Raw genomic sequence first — 21923 nt, 5'->3', positions numbered from 1 at the left:
GGAGGAAGGTGTAGCGTGCGCCCCTCGCAACTTGATAAAAGGTGCGGAAAAGTGGCTAGTTTGGCGTCTTTGCCGGTCTTTTGTTCTGACAGTTTGGGTGGCCGCGCACTTTTGACTTGAGTGCTGTAGTTTGGAAGAGAAGCAAGAGAGGAAGGAAAGTGCAAGAGAGCCGGGTAAAATACTTTGTCAGGTTTAAATGTCAGGAGCCGGGATGGCTGAATGGCTTCGCCAGTCAATTTAGCAGGGGGAAATTAAGTGAGTGAGCTTTGGTTTTGACATTGACTGGTGTTGTGAACCCCGGTGAAATAAACGTAACGGGATCTAACCGTAGCCGAGTGAAGTGTCAACCCTGCGAGCCAGCCTTTCAGAGCAGAGGAGATGGTTTTGCGAGGGTGGTGGGGAGGAGGGAACTCTTCGGAAGTGGGTGGTAAGTTTAGAGCAAAGTGCATATACACTCTTCCTCTTTGGAATTAACTCTTTCAAAGCCAGCTTGGTTTACAAGACACTGGGGGTTTCCACTTTTGCTGGAGTTGGGGAAGAGCCACTGCAGTCGTGTACTGGCATTTGAGGCACAACCATTTTATATTTTTAAATAAAAACAAGTTTGGTGTCAGGAAACATGAATCATTCGGGGTGACTAAGACCTGTTTATGACAACAAAATGGTTGGATTTATTCTAGTGGCGAATGTTGAACTGCTAGCTATAAGAGATGACTGAAGTTTGTTTCTTCTAAGAAGTGACTTATGCAAGCTAGTTCATCTTCTCATAAATAAACTGAAATGTTAAAAGTCTTTTTCATTTGGTTCAGAGCTAATTTTCCTGCCTAATGCTCCTGGGCCCAGTTGTGAAATGACTTGTGCGTGTGCAGTAACTAGAACAGAAGAGTCCAAAAGAGAACACAAACCTGCAGCAAACACTGCCTGCTAAATGAGTATTTGCTGTTTGAGCCTCTCTTAAGTATATTTACAATGCAGAGCTTTCAGGCACCATGCACATCTTTACATTAAGCTAAAAAGTGATTGTTTGCTTCTAGCTCTTCTAAAAGTCACAGCTAAAACATGTTTAGATGTGAGTGTGTCCTTACAGCATGCCTCTGTCTGCTTAAGGAATAGCTTTTGTTGATCATGTATTTATTGCTGTAGCAGCTAGGAAGTCTCTAAAAGCAGATGCTTTCCTTGCAGCCAGTGGGAAATCTACTGTCAGAGGGCTTTCAGTGATTCCCTATGACTGCTTCCAAAAAATTTCATTGATTAGGCTGCAGAGATGAAACTGAAATCCTGCCTACACTGAGTAGCTGCCTTGGCCTAGGCTGCGACAGAGCTGAACTGCAAACTGATTGGTCTGACACTTTATAATCAAAGTTGATTTATTGTTCATTAGTAGTGCATTAGCCCTTTCAAGCAAGACAGTTATTTGTGTAGTGGCCTGTCAAACAAAAGACCGCTAGCACCTGTCATTTCTAAACCATGAGATAAGCAAGCAGATATTAAGATAACACAAAAAGAAATACCCTGGAATGAGGTAAAGTTCTAGCAATTTCCCCTCTAAGAAATGCCATTCTAACGTGCTCATGTGTAGTGTATAGAGGAGTTGGATTGTCTACAGGAGGGCTTCCCCTACGCCAGGACCATCAGGAGAAGGCGTTAGCGATGAGCTGGGCGTGTGGTTTCAGAGCACTGCTGAGGTGAGGAGGCAGCTGGGACAGATAATGAATTGGGAGAAGCCAGTCACTGATATGGGAGATGGGAATTCTATTTTGTAGCCTTAATTTAATTTTGTTTGATTTGGGTTTTAGCCTGAGCACAAGATTTTTGTGTTTTGTCCTCCTTCTTCCTCTTCCCAATGGACAGATGTCATGAAATGATGCTCTTACTGGCAGGGGTTAATTATATGAAAACTTGATGACATCACGGCAGAGCTGTGAGAATGTCAAAATACATCTGCTGCCATATTCAGACATATTGCTCTCCCTCCTCTCCCCCTATATCAGCTCCCCTCCCCTTCTCAAAAGGGAATGATCTCATGACATAAAACAGAAAACAACACAAGTGTCAAAAGAAAACAAAATTAGTGAACTTTTGTCTGCCACCATAGAAACGAGGATTAACTTATGTTATTCCAGAGCATGGAATGGAGACTATCTGCATGAGGATATATAGTGTATTGTCTTCTGTGAATTTTCATTTGACAGGGATTTTGGAGGCTGTGATCTTAATTAAATCTCAACTGACTCAAATAATGCATCTAAAGGCATGCAGTGTTGCGTAACCTTGCTGAGTTGGTAAACCATAAATCATCAGAAAGCTTATGATAGGAAGGGCTGCTTTGAAATTTTTTTTTTTGTTTGCTACAGTTGGTGTGTTTTTTTTGGTCTTGTTTAACATACACTTTACCATGCTCTACCATTGTGCCCTCCCTTTTTTAAGCAGTGTTATTTTTGCTTTAAAAAAAACCCCAGAAGCTCTGAGACATGCTCTGACCAGTCACTCAGCTGAACTAAAGAGAAGTCATAAATATAATGGAATTGACAGGGAAGAAATGAGTTCCCAGCACTGGCTTTCGGGGGATCTGGCTGCTCATAGGAAGGTGTGGGTGCTTCTACAGCTGGATGAGCCCTCGACACGTTTTAGAAGTGTGACTCTTAGCCCCGTGCTGAAATTTATGCTGGGGCATAAATAGTTATCAGACGCCGCTCTGGAGTTGTACCGTGTCGCCCCTGGGTTGTAATGGGTCACAGATGGATTATTGCACTAATGGACAGTAGGCTTTGACGTCTGCGCTGGTTGAGTTGGTTTTAGTTGTGTGCAAGGAAGAAGAGGGTTTCAACAGTTGTGTGGAGAAGGCTAAAGCGGATTTTTAGGTACTGAAAGGGATGTAGGACAGTTAGAGTGATGCCTTGCACAGCATTTTAACCTGGCTGTGCTCGAGTGCTGATGTTGCTTAGGAATCATGTTGGTTTTAGAACACTGAAGCCTAAGAAATTACTGTTCCGGTGTGAAGCACTTTGCTTTCTGTATTTGTGATTGCATGCCCTGGGCAGCTGAAGGAAAGGTAAGGGAAGAAGGATTTTTGCATTCAGAAGTTTAAGGAGTTGCAAAGCTCCCGTGCTTTCTTGTCCTCTATTTTTAGTTGGTTTAGAGCTGCTGTAGACAAACCTAAACTGGAAGGACACAGCACTTGGATTTACTTTATGAAAATGTTTCCTAGTTGCAGGATAACTTGCTGATGTTTTCCCCCTGCTTTGCTAGGGAAAAGTGGTAGCGGGGGTAGTTTTATCAACACCTGCAAAACTAGATTGTGGGAAAGTCCTGACACCATCAGCTAAATTTGTTATTGTTTGGTGAAAGGCTTGGCTGGTTTTAAGCAGTTTGTTTGTTTTATTGAAAGCAGAACTGCATTACTGGAAACTACTTTGCTGTAGTTGAGTTAAAATGTCCTGTACTGTTTTGTTTTTATAAGGTGTTTACTTGCTCAGCTTCGCTTTCCAGTTACAAGGAAAGGGAAAAAAATAACCTCATGTGCTCGTCTGCAGATCTAAAGTGGCAGTGTAGAGATTGGGAAGAGAGGCAGCACTGGCAAATACCTCTTCCCCAGTTTTCTTTTTTAGTTTGTTTGTTGTTGTGGTTTTGGGTGTTGTGTTTTGTTTTTTTTTTCCTTTCATTTTTTCTTTATAACCTTTCCAGCTGACTTTCATCTGCTAGCAGAGAATCTTAGTTTGTGCTGAAGTTGAGTGAATGGTAGAAAACCTAGACTGAATAGTGAACAAATAAGTGGAATTGCTAATTGTTCCGCGCGCTAGTTGTGGAAGGATTTGCCTTCATTGATTAGGTAAGATGCTCAGTTATTCGGGAGGGACAACACCCCCTCCTCCCCAAACTGACAACGGGTTTTAATTTTTAAGCTTTATCTTGCCCTTAAATCTGAAACATCATTGTTCAAATAACTGAGAACAAGGTAAACCAACAACATCAAAAAGGTCGGCTTCTGTGATTTCTCAAGGGCTTGTTATTTTGTACTTTCCAATTCTATTTGATGTCTTGACAAAACAAGATGACACAAGGGAGAATACATTAAATTTTGATTTTCATCTAACCTGTTACAGTAGTGGCAGCTTAATTTCTTTCACTTTTTATTCCAGAAGACGGCTTTTTTGCACAATTACTCTAATTGCCACGCCACTTTATGAGAAGGTTCCTTTACGGGTTTCCCATTTGCCTTGATTTTGTGAGGCGTTTTTTTGAACGTGCTTTGACCTTTAACACAGCGAGCTTGCCGGTTGGAGTGTGTCTTCATTAGAAGTAAATCAGTGAATGGCAAGATTGTCAAAGAAGCAACTGATGTTTTCTCATTAGAATCTAATTTGCACCGTTGTGCTTAGCTGTGATGCTCAGCTGTAGGTGTCTGCCATAGGTGTGAAAAACTGCACATTTTAAGCAAATAAAGTTTACAACTGTTATAAAGGGCTATGCTTGCAACCAGAGTGGCAAAGCCCAGCTGAGTGTTTGAGCTCTGTTTTGTGTGGGAAATAAACAGCAGGATTTAACCAGGTGAATTGTTTCTCAAGAGCTCACTTGGTTGTTGGGGTTTTTTTTTTCAGCCGGCCAGAGCAATGTATGTCTTCTGAAATGCCCCAAGTTTGAAGGGCAGGTGGCTATGGATTTGACTCTTGCAGGAAAAAACAGGGAGTTGAGAGAAGGCTCAGCCTTCCCTGGAAATCTCTGTTGGGCGTTGCAGGGGAGGAAAAAAAAAAAGGCAAAGCCCTCTGTATAACACTTCCTTTTTGCTCAGATGAAACTCTAGGCATATTAAATGTTGCCGGCTCAATCACGGTCTTTTATTATTTAATTAAGCTCTCCTTAATGTATTAATGAATTAATACACAAATGTAAGGAGTCTGACATGATGATCATTCTCAGTGTATTAAGGGTGTTGGGGAGGGGAGAGGGTTTCAAGGGGGTTTCAAGGGCTTTAGGGGTATTTTGGATGTTTCTAAGCAGGATTGCTTTTGGTTTATTTGAGGCTTTTTTGGCAGAATACGTTGATCTAACATTTCCTTTCATAAACTCCAGGGAAAAAATAGGGATGTTTTTATTATTATTATTTTATTGGGTTTTTTTTTTAACTGAATCATTATAAAATACCACCGCTGTTCAGAACGATGTACAGCAGGTTATAATTCTTCCTTTCATGATGGAGCAGGAAACAAAACTGATAACTTTCTAAAACGTGAAAAATGATGGTGATAATCTTGAGGTTGAAGTCTCACTCGGCTTATTAAATGAGTATTTGGTTGTGTGTGTGTGTGTGTGTGTGTTTCGGTTTAGTCTCTATTTGACAAATGTTAGATGTAGAAAGGATTTAATTTATGTAAACTTTATATTTTTATGCAAATTAAATGGGTATTTATTATAGCAGAAACAATTATCCTGGCACTTAGTGAGAAACCTGGTATGCATGAGAAGTGGTAGATAAGATCAGATGTTTCATTCTGTAAACAAATACGAAAATATTCCCATTTTTCCTCAGCTAGAAGAGAATAGAGAAGACAGCAGATACCCTGGCATGCCGGGGAATGTCACCACAGCCCATCGTGCTGCCTTCCGTGGGTCAGAGAGAGATTCCCTCCTGATAAAATATAATAAACAAAATGATAATAATAAAATGCTAATCTAATTTTGAAGAGGGCTTTTCACCACCCTCCCACATCCCATCTTTTAATAGGGAATTGTATTGTTACAGAGAGAACAGTTATGCTAATGAGGGACTACTTAGCTGATTTTACATTAATATAATAAACATTACCTGTCTTGATGTGTTGTGCTGTGTTATGGCAAAATAACTTAAGTCTAAAAGTGAGATTCCATTTTGCATAATGGAGCAGCGCTGCAGTTTCTGCGTGAATAATTCTAACAGCGGCATTTGGCATTTTTTTGTTGTTACATTGGAGGATGAAATATTAAGTCGGAAATGTTTTAGTCTCGGGATGGAAGCAGGTCCTGCCTTCAGCACTTCTGATTTTGCTGGGCTCTGCTCTGGCTTGTGGCATCATGCTTCTCTCTTTGCCAGGGTATCAGTGGTTTATCTTCTCCTGTGGCATCAGCAAAGCTGTTCTGCATTGTTTCGGCTGAGATCTTTTTTCTTACGTTTCAAATGTATTGCACGTAACAGCTTTCTAATAAGACAGCTGGAGTTAATAATTGTTTGTTTTTACCTAGCTGTATCTATTTTTATTTGTAGCCCAGTATTTTTAACCGTTCCTCAGCGACTTGCTTTTTCAGTGTTTGGCTGTGTTTTGCTCTGTTTAACTTTTATCACAAAATCTGGAAGCGAAGAATTACTGTTTGGAAATCCAAGGTGCCTGGTATGAGGTCTTACTGAAATCAAGTTTGAACATACATTGCAGGAGAAAAGGATTTTCTGGCAGAGTTATTCTTTATGAATTGAGGAAATCCTCCCCATCTTCCATGCATGCCTGCTAACAGTTAACAGGACCACAACCGTATCCAGCACTGAAGGCATGCTGTGTGAAAATGGCATTCTTTTCTTTTCTTCTTTTTTTTTTTGCTTCATACAAGATTAAACTGCTTGAAATTATTTAGCTAGTATTTAATTATATTAATATCACTGAAAATGGGGGAATGGAGATGATTAAATAGGACTAAATCATTTTCATCCCTGTGACCCTTGTCTGGGTTGTAGGGAAGAGTGACAAATGCATCCCTGTGGTAGCTCCGTTGTGAAGTTAAAGGTGAACTTGGCCAGAGTTTGTGGAAGTTTTCCTTGGTCAGTCTGGCCAAAACACGGTGTGTTTATTGAGTTGGACACTGGGGGAAGCAGAGGGACCTGTGGGGGACCTGAGGGCTTTGGGGGATGCAGAGGAACAGCAGGCAAAACCTTAGGAGAAATGGTGTCTGAAAACAATTGTGCGTATTAAAGACATTTTTTGCCGTTGATGGCATTAGCATGTCAGCAGGTCTATACTAGTACAGCTCCGAAAGCCAAATTGCAGCTGTATTTTTACCTCTGCTGCCAGGTCTACATGCAGCTGGGTATCTACCACACCTTATTGTCATCAGTCAACAATACTAAAAGTAGTTCATTAATCATATCAATAACAACAATCGTGTTTCATGTGGAAAATAGAAATAAACAACTTAAGAAAAACCAACAAAAAAGAAGATTGATTTCTGCTCTGCATGCTAACTTAGCCTTCTTTAAATATATCTGCCAGTAGTTTAATTTGAACTTCAACTCCCTGAAGGCAGTAAGACAGAATTATTTTAGTTCTTCATAAACTGCCTTATGTGATTCATTGTTAACTCATAAAACACGCTCATTTTCATGTACTTAAACAGTTAAGCCATTTTTAAAGTTGGTTTGTAATCTTTGGTATTTATATTTTTTTGCTGGCAACACTGCTAAGTTGACATCTGAGAGATAGAAATCTAAAATTAATTTATAGCCCTCAGTTTAGGTTTCGTTTGCTATCACACAAAATATCAGAAATAAATATTTTTTATCTAACGTAATGTAAAGTACATTGCACAGTATCTAAAATAAAGTTTAGTTTTGACTGAATACACTCAAAAAGGGACCCATAAATATTAGAGAGCTGTAGTTAAGAACTTACATGACTGTTTTAAATACTATTGATTTAAACCACTGGCTAGATTTTATGAATCAAAGTGTAATTTCCAAGCTTTGGCTATATTTCTCATCGCTAAAGCACTCTCTCTTGTGTGCCTTTAGCAGCTTTCCAGACATTCAACACGGGATTAAATGATAGTAGTTACAATGATCAATAGGTTAAGACCGGTACAATCACTCTTACCGCTAATGACCTCGGTAGTAATGGGTAATAAAGTGTGGGCTATAATAGCCTATTGCTGGTGCTGCATGCCCTTTGATTCCTAGTATTACCAGGGACTAGCTACATGAAAAAGTTGGACGTTGGGAGTTAAGAGAGTGGATATATAGGCCATCATTCTTAACTACTTAAAGTCCTCAAACTCTCCATGTGCCCACGCTTGGTCTGGGCCGTGCAGCTCATTTTTAACGCCGTAGTTTCTGATTCATTTGAATTTGGATTGTAAAAGGTTTCTGTAAGTTGCTTTCGTGATGAGCTGAAGCACAAACTTTGGCTAAATGTGGCCATTGGCCATGTTTGTAAACGGAAGGTAGGACCCTGTTGAGAGGCACAGGTGTGGTGTGAAAATGTGGTTTCAGATGGTACGACGAAGTTGACTGGTTCAATGCAAACTTGTACTCTCAGATGTGCCATACATATATATATACACACACACATACATACATACATACATACACCCACCCATATATATATATACACACACACACACCCCTATACATATATATATATATATTTAATCTCCATCCCTGGATGTTTTCAAGGCCAGGCTGGATGTGGCTTTGGGCAACCTGCCCATGGCACGGGGGTTGGAACTAGATAATCCTTGGGGTCCCTTCCAACCTTGACAATTCTGTGTTTCTGCGAGATGGATAGATGACTAGATACGTATATCTCCATATATCTATATAGAGATATATAGGTGAGAAATTATTTTTCCCTTGCTGGCTAAGTGCTACTGTTCTAGCAAAGAGTGTACAGCTAGGAGATTCTTCCCCTGAAGGCACATGGCCAATTTTCAAAGGTAGGGCCAAATCCTTAGATTTATCCCAAGATAAACATGCAAAAAAGCCATGGAAGTGAATGGGAGTTGTCTCTGCATAGCTGACGGCAGAATGCGGCCCTTCGTATTAATCACTGATGTGTAGGGTTTACAGCACCCCACCCTATTCCTGTCTGTATCCCTGCTTGTCGTCATAAATCTGACTGAAGAGTATTTGTGTTGTCTGTCTTCCAAGAAGGGCACAGAAAACATACTTAAACATGCTTCCTCTTCTGTTTGCTCAGTCCAACTTCAATGAAAGGTAGTACAAACCTGAGGGTAAAGTAAACTTCTCTGGGGATGGGAATAATGAAGGTGAGTCACGCTTTGGGGAGAAGATAGTGACAGCAGTATTTAATTAAATAATGTTCTACTCCCAGAGAACTTTGTTAAAAACTACAGATTAAAATGATCTGAAATAGTGGGATTGCCCATCCTGATGGCTCAGTGTCCTCAGAGCTGGTCCTGTGTCGTAAGGTGGTGGCACAGCAGGGTGGTGGCACAGCAAGGTGGTAGCACAGCGGCTGGCTGGTGGCTTTCCCATAGTCATGGCCAAATGACACCGGCCATGGGAGACCAAGCACTGGCTTCAGTGGGATTGACATTTGACCTGTAATTAAATCTCCATTTGCCGGTGCTCACGCCAGCCTGGCCCACATCAGCTGTGTGGGAAGGTACAGTGGCATCCGGAGCGCACCAAGGACCTTGTTGAGTTCGCGTTAATAAGATGTCAGAAGAGCCTGAGCCTTTGCTGGGCTTTGCTCAAACAAATGTGTTCAAGGCAGCATCTGGCCCTGGCACACGACATGTACACAACAACACGGGGAGATGTGCAGAGTACATGCCTCTGACCTTCAGGAACCATTTTTAGTTCATCAAAATTAGTGATGCTGAGAAATCAGGACATCAGTGCATAATGACTGTGAAATTAGGAATGAGAGCTTGCTATGCAAATGACAGGACAAATCATGTGAAAAAGTCAAGATAAACTGCATATTAAGACATTATGTTACATAAAATTAATACTGCATTTCTCTCTTGCTTACTACTACACTGGGAGACTTTAATTTTTTTAACTCCTTTATCTTCTGATCAGCTATTGTCTGCTGATTCTTTAAAAAGTGGTGCACAGAAAAAGTGCTAAACATATTATTACCTTTTATTGTAATACATGAGATGACAGGAGATCCTTTTTAGTAAAGTATATCCTTTACTGCTTTTAGTTTTGTGCTGTCATCTATTTGATTTGAAACTATAGAAAAGTAAGGTGCTTAAATATTACTGTTAAAACTCATATGGGTTTTGTCTTTTCCTCTATTGTTAGTTGTTTTTTTTTCTTCCTCCTTTTCTTTTCCTTTTTTGGGGTGGAGGGTAGAGGGGTGGGTTTCTAGGGAAATAGTCTTCTTGCATTACTAGGACTGACAAAATGGTTCTCATGTAGTCTGCAAATTAAACACAAGTGCAGTGATTATTTTGAGTAGCTAAATTACATTCTAGAAAGCTTGCAGAATTCATAGCATTGTCATTAGGTATCCGCTTGAATACAATTTGTGTAACCTTGGCCAAGACAGCCTGTCATTTTAATGTCAGTGTTTTATCTGAACAAGACATCATCCTTTCAGATACAGTGTACAGGTTCCTTGCAAAGATGCCCGTGCAGAAACGTGTTAACAGTTGCAAATATGAAATGCTATCAAGTTCATCACTGTAGCTGTTTGTCACTGAAATGTCATGGAAAACGGCTTTTAATGGTGTCTCACATAATACGAAAGAATTGAAGACATCTGTATGCTGGGTGAATATGGAATGGTAAAGACATCGTGGTAGGGCCTTGCTGTTAAAATTGCATAGGAGTCTAGAGCTGTTATTCACATCACTGAGCCTTCCTTCAATTTTCTTAAAAACCTGTGGTAATAGGGTCTAGATCCCATCAGCGCAGGATACTTGAATGCTGGATTTCTCTGCAGAAAGCAAGGGCTTTTTTGGGGAGAAAGGACCCAGTTGACAGTTTCTTATACAAATAAATAAATCTTAACAAGGTTTTGCATCTTGGATACTTTAAAGAATTCCCCTTGCAGTGGTGTTTCGCACTAGGGGAACTGAGTCTCCAGGAAAATGTGGTTGGTACCTCTGTGAGGTGGGCTGTGAAGGCCCTTGCCTTCATCACCCTCGATGCCAGACGTGGGGATGGTGATGCATTGGGGCTGTGGTGGTGCGCTCTGACCCGCTCTTGGCTCTCTCTCATGCTTCAGGTTCCAGTGTCGGTGGCTATGATGACACCTCAAGTGATCACTCCCCAGCAAATGCAGCAGATCCTCCAGCAACAAGTGCTAACTCCCCAGCAACTCCAAGTCCTGCTCCAACAGCAGCAGGCACTCATGCTTCAACAGGTAATTGTTTCCTTAACAGCTCGGCTCCTATACATCACAGAGGGCTTCACCTCCCAAAATGTTTCTGGTGAAAGAAGCTGCCCACATCTTGGGTCTGAACTTTGGAGCAGCCATGCTCTGAGGTGAACTGACTGCTCTTTTGTTTTTAATTCTAGAAATAGCTACTGGAAACAAATCCAGGGAGCAGTGCTAGGAGTGTTTCCAAGATCAGCTAAATAATACAGATGCATATTTAAGTGTCAGGACTTCGGCAGATGTCCCTGTTGCTTTTGCCTCCATCCTCCAGAAATCATGGTGTGCCCTGACCAGTTGGAATAAACAAGGTAGCAGGGCAGTGCTTCCCAGTTTAGACCTGTTATGCCCAGCTGGGAGCGTAAAGTACTATGGAAACAGCGGCAATAAAAGCTAAGAGGTTTGCGAGCCTTAATCTGTTTGACTTCAGCCACTGTATGCCGGGCGGTGGTGTCTCAGTGTTTCTCGCAGCCCGTGGTCCTTTTTCAGCTGAAAGATGGCCACCAGCAACCCCTGAGGATCTGTTATGGTGGGGTACAGCACAGTGGGGAGCTCATGAGTCTTGGGGGGGTTGTCAGCATCCAGCCCAGCCTGACCTGGCATGCTCCCTTCTGCCCGTGTCGAAACGCTGCTGGCGCAGTGCACATCTGGGGAGCAGGGAGGAGGAGAGTATTTCCCAGGATGTCTATGCATGTGTTGGACAACACTTAATACAGTCAAACCCTATCATTTAGAAAGCATGTGTGTTTCACAACAGAGATTCGCCAAGCTCTCTCAGCAAGGGCATTTTGGCTTTGTTGTTACAATCAAAGGTCATTCCTTGCCTTATTTTAATTAGTTTGTGTAGAAAATGGTATGTTTTTCATCAGTTCATTTTGGAGATTACTTTTCAAACGATAATGCCAAGAATAGTCAGTGTGCACTGAATTTATTGTTGAGTTTCAAACTAAAGGTCAGGCCATTACAGATAAAAGGATGCTATTTTTCAAATCACAGTTTGTGTGTTACACCAAAAGGGACACTGAATTGGCTCTCCACTTTGTGACTTACCATCTTTCCTTTTCTTTGTAGCAGCAGCTTCAAGAGTTTTATAAGAAACAACAGGAACAGTTGCAGCTTCAACTTTTACAGCAACAACATGCTGGAAAACAGCCTAAAGAGGTACAGACAATACCCATTTTACTTTCAAACCACAGACCCCTGGGGACTGTCTAGTGGCTATTAAACTGTCATTCATCTTATAAATGATTGCACAACTGAACTGACTCTATCAGGCCTCAGCTTTCAGATTTAGAGTTATTGTCCTGTTTTCGCCTGTGTTTTCCTGCGCTTTCTATTTGCTTGCTGCCACATATTTTATAGCAGGGGACCATGCCTGAATGTTTGGTATGAGTACTGGAGCAAGCATCTAGACTTGTATCTTGGGAGAGTGCTTGTGGAAGTTAGTTATGTTGTAAAGGAGAGGGGGCAAGGCAGCAGGCCCAGAGTTGGTGCTGTCTTCTCTAAACAAGGCAAAATGCCAAGAGATGTTGAGTTTGGGCTTGTAGTTGCCAACCAGAGAGGTTCTGATTTTATGGTACTCACAGCATGGGCTTAGCTAGAGGGCCCACATGGGAGCAGCATCTGTGGTGACACCACGAAGCAAGGAGGCAGAGGTAGTGTGAGAATGCTGCCTGTTTGCAGTGTAGTGGTGTGAGACCTCACTCTGATGCCATCAGAGTCCATGGCAGGAACAGGCCAGGCCAGGGTGGTTTCTGTCCATCCCTTAAATACACTTCCAAAATACTTGTTGTGTCCTAAAGTTTCCTTGTTGATTCTGGTGTGCTTAAATTTAATTTTGCTGCAATTGCACTTCTTTTAAAGGCACCAAGTCCACCTCTCTAGTCACAAGGAATGTGAGATTTCGGTGTTTAATCTGACATCAGTGCTGCCTTGGGTCGATCCTAGAGTGCTGCTTCTTGGCACGAGACGCTGTGTGATGTCCTGCAGTAGCAGCAGCACTTGTGTGTCACTTGGCAAGTGGCAGTGCTCGAAGCATGCAGCAATTTCTGCCCCCTCCAAATTTTGGCAAATTGTGCCACCTGCGCCAAGTTTCAACCCAGGGTGAATTTTTCCAGCTGAGTTATAAACCCCTGAAAATAGGGGGGTTTATAATGGAAACGCTGACACAACCTTAACCATAGCGCGCTTACGGGCGCCACTATAATAAAAAGGGAACAGATTAAAAAGTGTCTAAAATGTAAATCTAAAGGACTAACAGTAATTAAAATGGAAATGGCACAGGGAGGGAAGGCATGTAATTGTGAGATATCACTGTGCAGAATGCTCTCAGCTTTGTTTTGCTGGCTGTTTTTCTAATTCAGTAGGGCTTACTCATCAGTGGCAGTTCAATGCGCGTTAATGACTCTGGGATGCAGGCATCACTCTGGACAAAGAAATGATTATTGTGCGGTCAAAAGAAGTTCAAAGACAAGAAGGGAATTTCAGTTTTTTCCTTAGAGATCCACATTCAAGAGCATATAAATTAAGCCAAATGTTAAAAACCACAGTCTGAAAGCTGACTTCAAAGTCACAACTCTCTAATTAATGAACTGCGAGCTTCAGTTTGGACAAGTCGTGGTTTGATGCGCCCATAAATCAACATGACAGGTCTGTTTCACAGTCTCAGACAGCGCTTGTCATTGAGTCACATCAGATGTAAACACAGCAGAAAAAAGAGGGAATATGAAGGAGGTGCAATTGATCAACAGAATTGGTAAAAACCCACTTTTGAAACGCATTATGCATGATCACAGGAAATGGCGATAGCCTCAAGAGGCTTTCTCCTTCTGCTGTTGCTTTTTTGAATCAGATTTCTAACAGCCTTCAAAAGGGAGAATAAGAATTATGGAGCTTCTCCCCTGTGGCTGGCAGGCAATAACCCCCTGTTGTTATTTTGTGCTTCTTTCTTTTCAAAGGCGTCAAAATTTAGTTTTTTAAAGATCTTTAACTCTATATTTGAAGACAAACAATAAAGGGCTGCCACTGTCATTCTTATCAGTTACCAGGGATTGTATTTTTTCTTTCTGTTGCCACTTCTTATTAACCTCTTATTTGGTCTATTAGACATAGTTTTGAATGCAAGCCTGCATGCTGGGAGAACATGAAAGTTCAGATGAGCTCAGAGGGCAGATAAAGAAATTTGAAGGGGAAAGTTACACAGCAGAATGAATGATAAAAGTTAACTCTTCTAAATTGCTGTTGTCAGACAGGAGAGCATCTCAGACACAAAGATGAGGGCTTGGAGCTTAAAGGAAAAAAATACTTTGTGTTAAAAAAGACGAGAAGAGAAGTTAGACAATGTGATGGCATTTCAATATCTAACACACAGATTTACTGTGGTCACACTTCTGATATTACACTAGCGCCAGCAACAATAAGAAAGGACTCCTTCCTGTTTCAAGAAGAGCATTTTAACACCATAGCTGTTAAGAGAACAAGGGGCCCAAGCCTCTTCGGCATTTTCTAGGGTTTTGGGGGAGGTATTTTGCTGATGGTTTTAGTCAGGGCCCATTTCAACGACGCATTTCATCCCGCAGGTTTGTTCGGCCCCGGTTTTGCTGCCTTTAAGAGGTTATTCTTGCTAAATTAGCATGTGAGCAGTGGCCTTTTATCATTATTTCTTTTTCCCCTCCCTCCCCTACTAAACAGGCATGGTTGTGTCACATGGAGAGCAGTGCCCTGGTAGAGACCGGCGGCTGCCCTGCTAACGAGGGCCGAGTTTGTACCTTGACAGATGGAACAAGTGTATTCATGTACCGTAGCCCCCGAGACATTTTGTTAGTGCCTTGTCCTATTGTGTGTCTTGAAAGAATTAAAACACAACAAATGTCCTCAGCCCCACTGGTAAAAGGGGTCTGACCCCCAAGCAGGAGAACAGATGGATCCCAGTGAGGTTCCTGGTGGGTTTTACTCCTAGGTTGCGCAGTGTAGCAGAGAGTGAGCACCGCATGGTTCCCAAGAGCAGGACAGGCTGGGGTGAGATCTCAGCCCTGCACCCACAGGGTTGCTTCTTTCCCAGCGCAGCCCCCGTCTCCTAAAGGCAAGGAGGGCTTCAGAGCTGGAGGAGGATCCCATTTGGCTGCTGGGCAGAGCGGGTTGTTTCCCAAACAAGGCCGTTTGTCCTCCGGCAGTTGTGACAGTTTATGTTAGGCAGTAGGGAGTAACCGAAGAAAGGAAAACAGACCTTTGACAGAAGCTTTAGGGAGGGGATCAAAAATGCAAGTTTTATCAGGATATTTCAGCATTTTAACACTGACTGCTGACCTGACAACAGGACTGCGCGGAGACCTTTTTTGTATGCATTCAATTGTGAGAAGTAAACAAACTGCCTTGTATCCTGTGTTTGGTAACTGGGTGGGGAGCGCAGTTTGGCAACGTGTCTTGCTTTTAAATTCTTTCTTGGACAATGGGCCTTGTATACTTTTATATCCTGGCTTTTCAAAGTAGAGAGTGTTCAAGAGCTTTTCTTAGGATAGCTGAGAAGACAACCAAACGGGCATCAGTCAATTTATATAAAGGGGATTTTTTTCAAAACAAAACACTCTAACTTTACACTTGGGTGACAGGTAGGTAAAACACAGCTTACTGGAGCTAGATTTTTGTGTAGCACCATTTAATATGCATACAAAGGTATGTTAAGCATATATATATTTAGAACATGAATATTTATGGGGGGGAAACGTTACTTCAACTCATTACAACTGTTGCTGGGGCTTTGCATTCATCTGTTGCTGTTACAAGTAGTTGCCACAACTGGGTCTGTCGGAGCAAGCCGTTGCAAAGAAATGAAAACTCTTGAGTTTTGGGATATCTAAACACCTATTTGTTTAACTGTGCTCTTGAAATAATAGATTTTATTTGAAAGGAAGCTATACTGACTTGATAAATGAGATAAATAGTCCTGACTGTCAGTACAGTCATGAGTGTACAGTGTTAAGCTTGATGGACCATGGTGGAACGAGAAAGTGGGGGCCAAACCCGTAGCTGTTGTCTGTCAGTCCTGCTCCTGCAGCTCTGGTGGATTTTTTTCCCCAGCTTGACACCAGTTGGGAATGGAGCCAGTGATCCTCTGGCTTGGTGTCAAGGAAGGGTGACAAAAAGCTTGGGATCTGGCTGGGGTTTGTTTGTGGAATTATGTAGTTTTGTAAGAGTTAATTTTCTTTCCATAATTGTTAGCCATAATGTGTATAAGACCTCCACCTTGATATGATTCCTAGCAGATTAGGGATATTAGATAATTTCCTTCTATTTATTGTACTACTGCACTGTATTATCTTTCTATCACTCAGATAATTACTAAGGAAATCTACATTAATTTTTTTTGGCTAGCACAAGAAACTGCTAAACACTGGCATGATGTATTGATGTTTTACACAACAAAAGTTTTCCTCCTGTCATTGTACAATAAATAAAAAGATATTTATCAAAATGCAAAGCCTTTCATGGGTTTTAAAGAACAAAGCAAATAAAACACAAGATGAGCATGGAAGCAAAACCTAGAGGCTTCCTTAACTGAACGAAATTAAGGACTCTGAAGCCTGGAGTACTGTACATATTAAACACTCACATTCAAGTAAGATGTTGTTTGCTAAATTATGAATGTGTGTAATTAAAATCTAGTGGCTGTTTCTATGAAAGATTTACAATGTTATTTCATCGTTTGTCATGGCTAATTAACAATATTAGATGAAGTTTTTCTTCTTCAAAGGTCTGATTTTTTCTCATTTATTTATGTCAGAAGTGATAAACAGAGTAGTTAAAAGCTTCTCCGGGTACAACAGTGAGAAAAGCAACATGTTCTTTTACACCTCGAAGGTTCAAGGTTCACATCCCTGTGGAGTAAGGCAACTCCATCTTCTTTCTAGTGAGAACAATTAAAATTTTCAAAGTGCAGAAGTAGCAGCCTTAAATACAGCACAGAATAATTCTGAACATAGCAGAGTATTGTGGGGCTTGATGGATGAATAAGAGAGAGTAAGTATAAAATACCATAAATTAAGCCAGTTCTATTGCCTTAATAGTTAAGACAACCTTTGCATGAGCAAACAGAGCACAGTGCAGGGTTGGTTTTCATCACATCTGAGTGTGATGGGATCGTGTGGTATGGTTCTCAACGTTAGATGTGTCCTATGCCTCAAAGAATTACCCAGGACTTTTAACAGCTGCTAGCAGCATTTGCTTTACCCACCACTGGAAAAACAGCCACTTTTGGGGTAAAACATAACCACATTGACCAGGCTGGCATGGTAGTGTGGACCAAGGAACATTCCATATATTTTTAATTGGGATGGCAGGAGGAGTTTAGTTAGGATGAAAGTAACTGCTGGAGGTGCAAAGAACTGCAGGTCTGTAACACCTCTAGCACCTGACCTCCAGCACCTAAGTATCCTTTGGGGTCTGATACGGGGTGGTGGGCTTGCTAGCTTGGCTTGATACCAGGTGACTGCAAGCAGAGGTTGAAGTGTGTTGAGACAAGGAGCCCTGTAAATCCTCTGTTAATGCTTTGCTCTGTATTGACAAATGTGCATTGTTATTTATTTTCTTTCTTTTCCAGCCCCAGCAGCAGCAGGTGGCTACACAGCAGTTGGCCTTTCAGCAGCAACTCTTACAGATGCAGCAGTTGCAACAGCAGCACCTCCTGTCTCTGCAGCGTCAGGGGCTGCTGACGATCCAGCCTGGCCAGCCTACTCTGCCTTTGCAACCCCTTGCACAAGGTAGGTGAGGGGTTGGGGAGCTGCTGGCAGGCAAAGCAATAGCATGCACACACACAAAACTGTCAGCAAGGGAGAGAGATCTCATAGGTTCATAAAATAATAACACAGGAAAATCCTGACAGGCAGGGTGGCCACTATAAAGATGTTTCTGGAGAAGTGCAGCACTGAAGTCGTAGATTGCTCTGGCTGGTGGGAGGCAGGCGGTTTGGAGTTGGGATTCAATTGGCACAGCTGTAGCTGGTCTGGCAGACCTGAAGCTGCTGCTTATACTAATCTGGGCTTGAAATCCTTCACAGGAGGCATCTTAATCGATTCTTGGTGCTTGCTTCGTGGCTAAGGATAGTGTCAGAGCAGTGTTTCCTTTTCTAAATGTGTTACTTGGACCATTTCTGGTTCCAGCCTGGCATGGAGCCGGGCACAAAGCAACCCTGATCCGCACGCTGCCCAAGTGTAGAAATTGGATTGTCCTTCTCTGCAGCTGGGAGGGAGAGGTGGCAGCGGCTGCTCTCCACGCCTCTTGACATGGCTTTTGTGTCACTGCCTGTATGTATCATAGCTTCAGTCCTCCCACCATGCTGGGCAAATTTGGATTACCTCCATTTAATTTTAATGGTGTTATTGGCAATTAGATCCTCCTACATCTTTATTCAGTCCTGCACTCTGCAAGAAGTTACTGCTTTGCTGAAACCCCTATTTATTTATTTTTTTAAAGATACTGATACATTAAAAGCAATAACTACCAAAAGCACAATACTTTCGACAGTGATTATAACCTGGTATTTTTATTCTCTCTTCCTCTTTGACTCAGTTTTTTGTCTGCAAGCCTTGGGACATTATAATAGGCTTGCCTGAGCTCTGGCTGCTGTGATGAAGGCAAACTGTTCAAAGTTGTCATGGCTCAGAGAAGACCAGGTCTTTCAACCATGATGCTGGTATTTCTGAATAATCATGCCTTTTCCTTCCCTTGCCTCATAATAAATTTAAACATCCACCTCAACAACTTGAGTCAGCTCTGGTTGAATGATTTGGACTCTTCAGAGCAGCCTTAGGGCTGCTACTAGTTGCTAAACCATATAATGAATTTACATTCAGCTCTGTTCAGTTAAATGGGGGGACGGGACAAAATTGCTTCTATTCTCCACCCTCCGTTTTTTTGTGTGTAGCTGCAAAAGGAAAGTAGACATTAACTTAGATGGTTAAAGGGAAACAAAACTGGGGAGTGGAGTCTGCTTTGACATGTGTCTGACATGGTTTATTTAGGCTTATTTTCACCAGACCCATACAGATACTTTAGTGCCTAACATCTGTCTTGAGAGGCCAAGCTTTGTGGGACCTGACATCTCCTCCTTCAAGAGGCAGTTCCTTTCCAGTGTCCCAGAGCTGGACACCAGGTCTGGACTAGTCCTGTGCACAAATTGGAGGTTGATGCATGGGAAGGTGTTGCCTGGGTGGGAGCTGCATGATCAGGCCTGGGGTTGTAGTTGGTCAGTCACCATCAGTGTGTGGTGTGATAGGGAGAAGGCATGAGATGAATCCAGGAAAAAGGGCACGGGGACGAAATGCCATTTAGACTTGCAAAACGTAATGGGCATTAATTACACTTCAGATTTATTGTTGGAAGCATCCCAGGCTGTTCCCACACACCCACCGGACTCAAGCTTCAACCTTTCTAATTTTTCCCACAGCTCCTATACTATTAAGTTGGCTGGGTAAGGTTCATTGTATAGTATATCAGTTAAGCTGTCCAAAGGAGGGCAATTGGGCAGTGACAAGACACGCTCATGTGTAATGTGAAAGAAATGAATGTGGTGATGCATGAAGTGTAATCTGTGCGGTAACACATCGGAGACACCAGTAGGTAATTCAGCAGTCGTGGCATTGATTGATATGGTTAGCAGGGCAGTGTAACTATTAGTCCTCGCCAAGAAGCGTATTTAAAACCAAAGGGGTGCCGACTTCCACACCAGAGGAGACATAAACATGAGCAGAAGGGGCTGGTTCTCGCAGGGAAATGAGCTGTCAGCCTTGGGGGCGGCTGGAGCCGGGGGCTGGGCGGCAGGAGGAAAGAGTAACTTGAGAATTCAGGCAGGATGCAGTACAGCACCAGGTTTTTTTTTTATCAGAGGGACGATGGCTTAAAACTGATATCATTATGAGGTTTAAATCAACTTTCTGCTTGCTTGAACATGGTCACCTGGGTATAGAGGTACAAGGACACAAAGAGGTTGAGCAACTCTGTTTGTCTTTGAGCCGGTGATACCTGGGGTTGGGAAATTGAGTTCCACGAGCAGTAATCTGTCAACTGTCCCCACAACATACATTTTTTAAACCTGTGCCTACATTTTCTTTCATAATGAAGGAGACTAGTTGTCCTGAAAAATGCAATGAAGAGCCAGGGCTATAGTTTAAAATAATTGGTAATGGACACTTCTTATTTAAAAAAAAAATAAAATTACATGTATCATGTCCTTTTGTTTCCAGAACAGTTTGCAAGACGGAGACAAAGACAGTAAATGTGTGCAGAAAGAGAAAGAAAAATCATCCCCCTAGTAAATGGAACTATGAATTTGTTCAAAAGCGTTTTGCTTTTGTTCTTAAGTATCTGTAATAGTAATAAATGTTTCCGAGGAGAGAATGCTACTTCAGAAGTGATATTTTTGTTATGGTTTTAGAGCTAATACGTTCTTTAAAGCTGTTTCTTAGTTTCATTTTAGTTTTTAGTGCTCGCCTATTTGTCTCTCGCAAAACAGCACATCCTTTAATGCTGTATTTGTGTAATCTTTGCTGCTTTGTGTTTAGACACATCCATAATCTAGATCCTACATCTGTACATAGCAGCAATTTAAAAATAAACCTCATTTCAGCAGAGTTCTGAGCTGCAAGAGCTAGATCTTTAGTATCTGCAAAATGAAACTGCAAATCACACCTCAGATCACCAGCGAGTGAAAATAATAGGACTGAGACGTCTGGGTGCCTGATTGCTCGTGTAGATTTGGCAGTTTCAGGGCTAAATCCCGTTCCTGGTATGTACGAAGTTGCAGCCCCGGCAGTAGCGATCTCAGGTAATTGCAGTGCAGTTCTGGGAATCTGACTTAAAATTTAGCTCTTGCTGTTAAAATGAAACCGTTAAATGGTAAATTACATAATTTATTGCCAGTGTTCGTGGACCTATTTGACTTGCTTTTACCATTTGTTCTATTATTTTATTTAACCATTTTGCTGGATGAGTAATGAGCACACCTTTCAGCTGCCCGCTTTGACAGGCTAGTTAGGAAGTCTCTTCAGTATTATTCTAAAAGAACTAAATTTGGGGAAGGGAAGGAGGAGAGAAGCTTGTTAAAAATAGTGTTTTATTCATCGAGTGATGTCATCATTTTTAAGTGATGGGTTGTGTGCAGATGTCTATGACATCACAGTCAGCTCTTCAAATTAATATCTCCCGGCCCCAAATCCTCTTTATTGTCCTCAGGAATTTTTCCCCGGACAGTTTGGTGTATTGTAATTTTTCTTTCAACATATATTTTTTTTTTTCCTTTTAATGTTGTACATAGAAATATGTGATAGTTGTTACACTTGTATAGGAAGTTAGACCAAGCATCTTGACTTCTAAAGGATCTGCAGCGAGGTATAAATATGTTGTGTATGTATATTTTAATGCCTGTAACACTTGCAAGCTTTTTCCTTGGGATAAAGCATGAGTAGATCCAGGATTGACCTGGAGGACAGGAGAAAGGGAGAGGAAGAAGGGGAACAGGGAGGAGAGGAGTGGGTGCTAACCTGTCTCTAATTAAAAACCTGCAGAAATCCAGATAAGGAGACGGTGGCAAAAAGGGAGAAAAAAGGGGAAAAAAACTAAAAATAAAGGCCAGTTATTCTTTCCCCTATTTGCTTATTCTGGAAAATAAAAATAGGTGTCGACTCATATGGTCTCCTATCAATATGTTATCATCAGCAGACAAGTCTATTCACTATTGTTTCAATTGAGTAAACAGTGGTGTAAGGGTCAGCCCTGCTCACAGGTAATTGTTAGTGTGCAGACAGTCCTGTCAAGCGTGCTGGCTAAAAATACATCCCACAC

General features: G+C 41.7%; 1 protein-coding gene across 9 annotated transcripts in view; it reads left to right on the top strand.

Annotated features, from left to right (window-relative positions):
• Nucleotides 1-21923, top strand: part of FOXP1 (forkhead box P1) — a 399727-nt gene that overhangs the window by 316166 nt on the left and 61638 nt on the right. For 8 of the 9 annotated variants that reach the window (XM_054161346.1, XM_054161309.1, XM_054161316.1 and 5 more), the window contains 3 exons: nucleotides 10941-11078; nucleotides 12162-12251; nucleotides 17686-17845. In XM_054161346.1, coding sequence (XP_054017321.1) covers nucleotides 10941-11078; nucleotides 12162-12251; nucleotides 17686-17845 — 388 coding nt within the window. The remainder of the gene's footprint in view (nucleotides 1-10940; nucleotides 11079-12161; nucleotides 12252-17685; nucleotides 17846-21923) is intronic. The other variant, XM_054161354.1, reaches the window with a different exon arrangement.

This window comes from Dryobates pubescens, chromosome 1 (assembly GCF_014839835.1).
Source record: "Dryobates pubescens isolate bDryPub1 chromosome 1, bDryPub1.pri, whole genome shotgun sequence".
In the NCBI taxonomy this organism is placed as follows: Eukaryota; Metazoa; Chordata; class Aves; order Piciformes; family Picidae; genus Dryobates; species Dryobates pubescens.
Note: the sequence above shows the minus strand (reverse complement) of the source record. Positions and strands in the feature narration are given on the sequence as shown.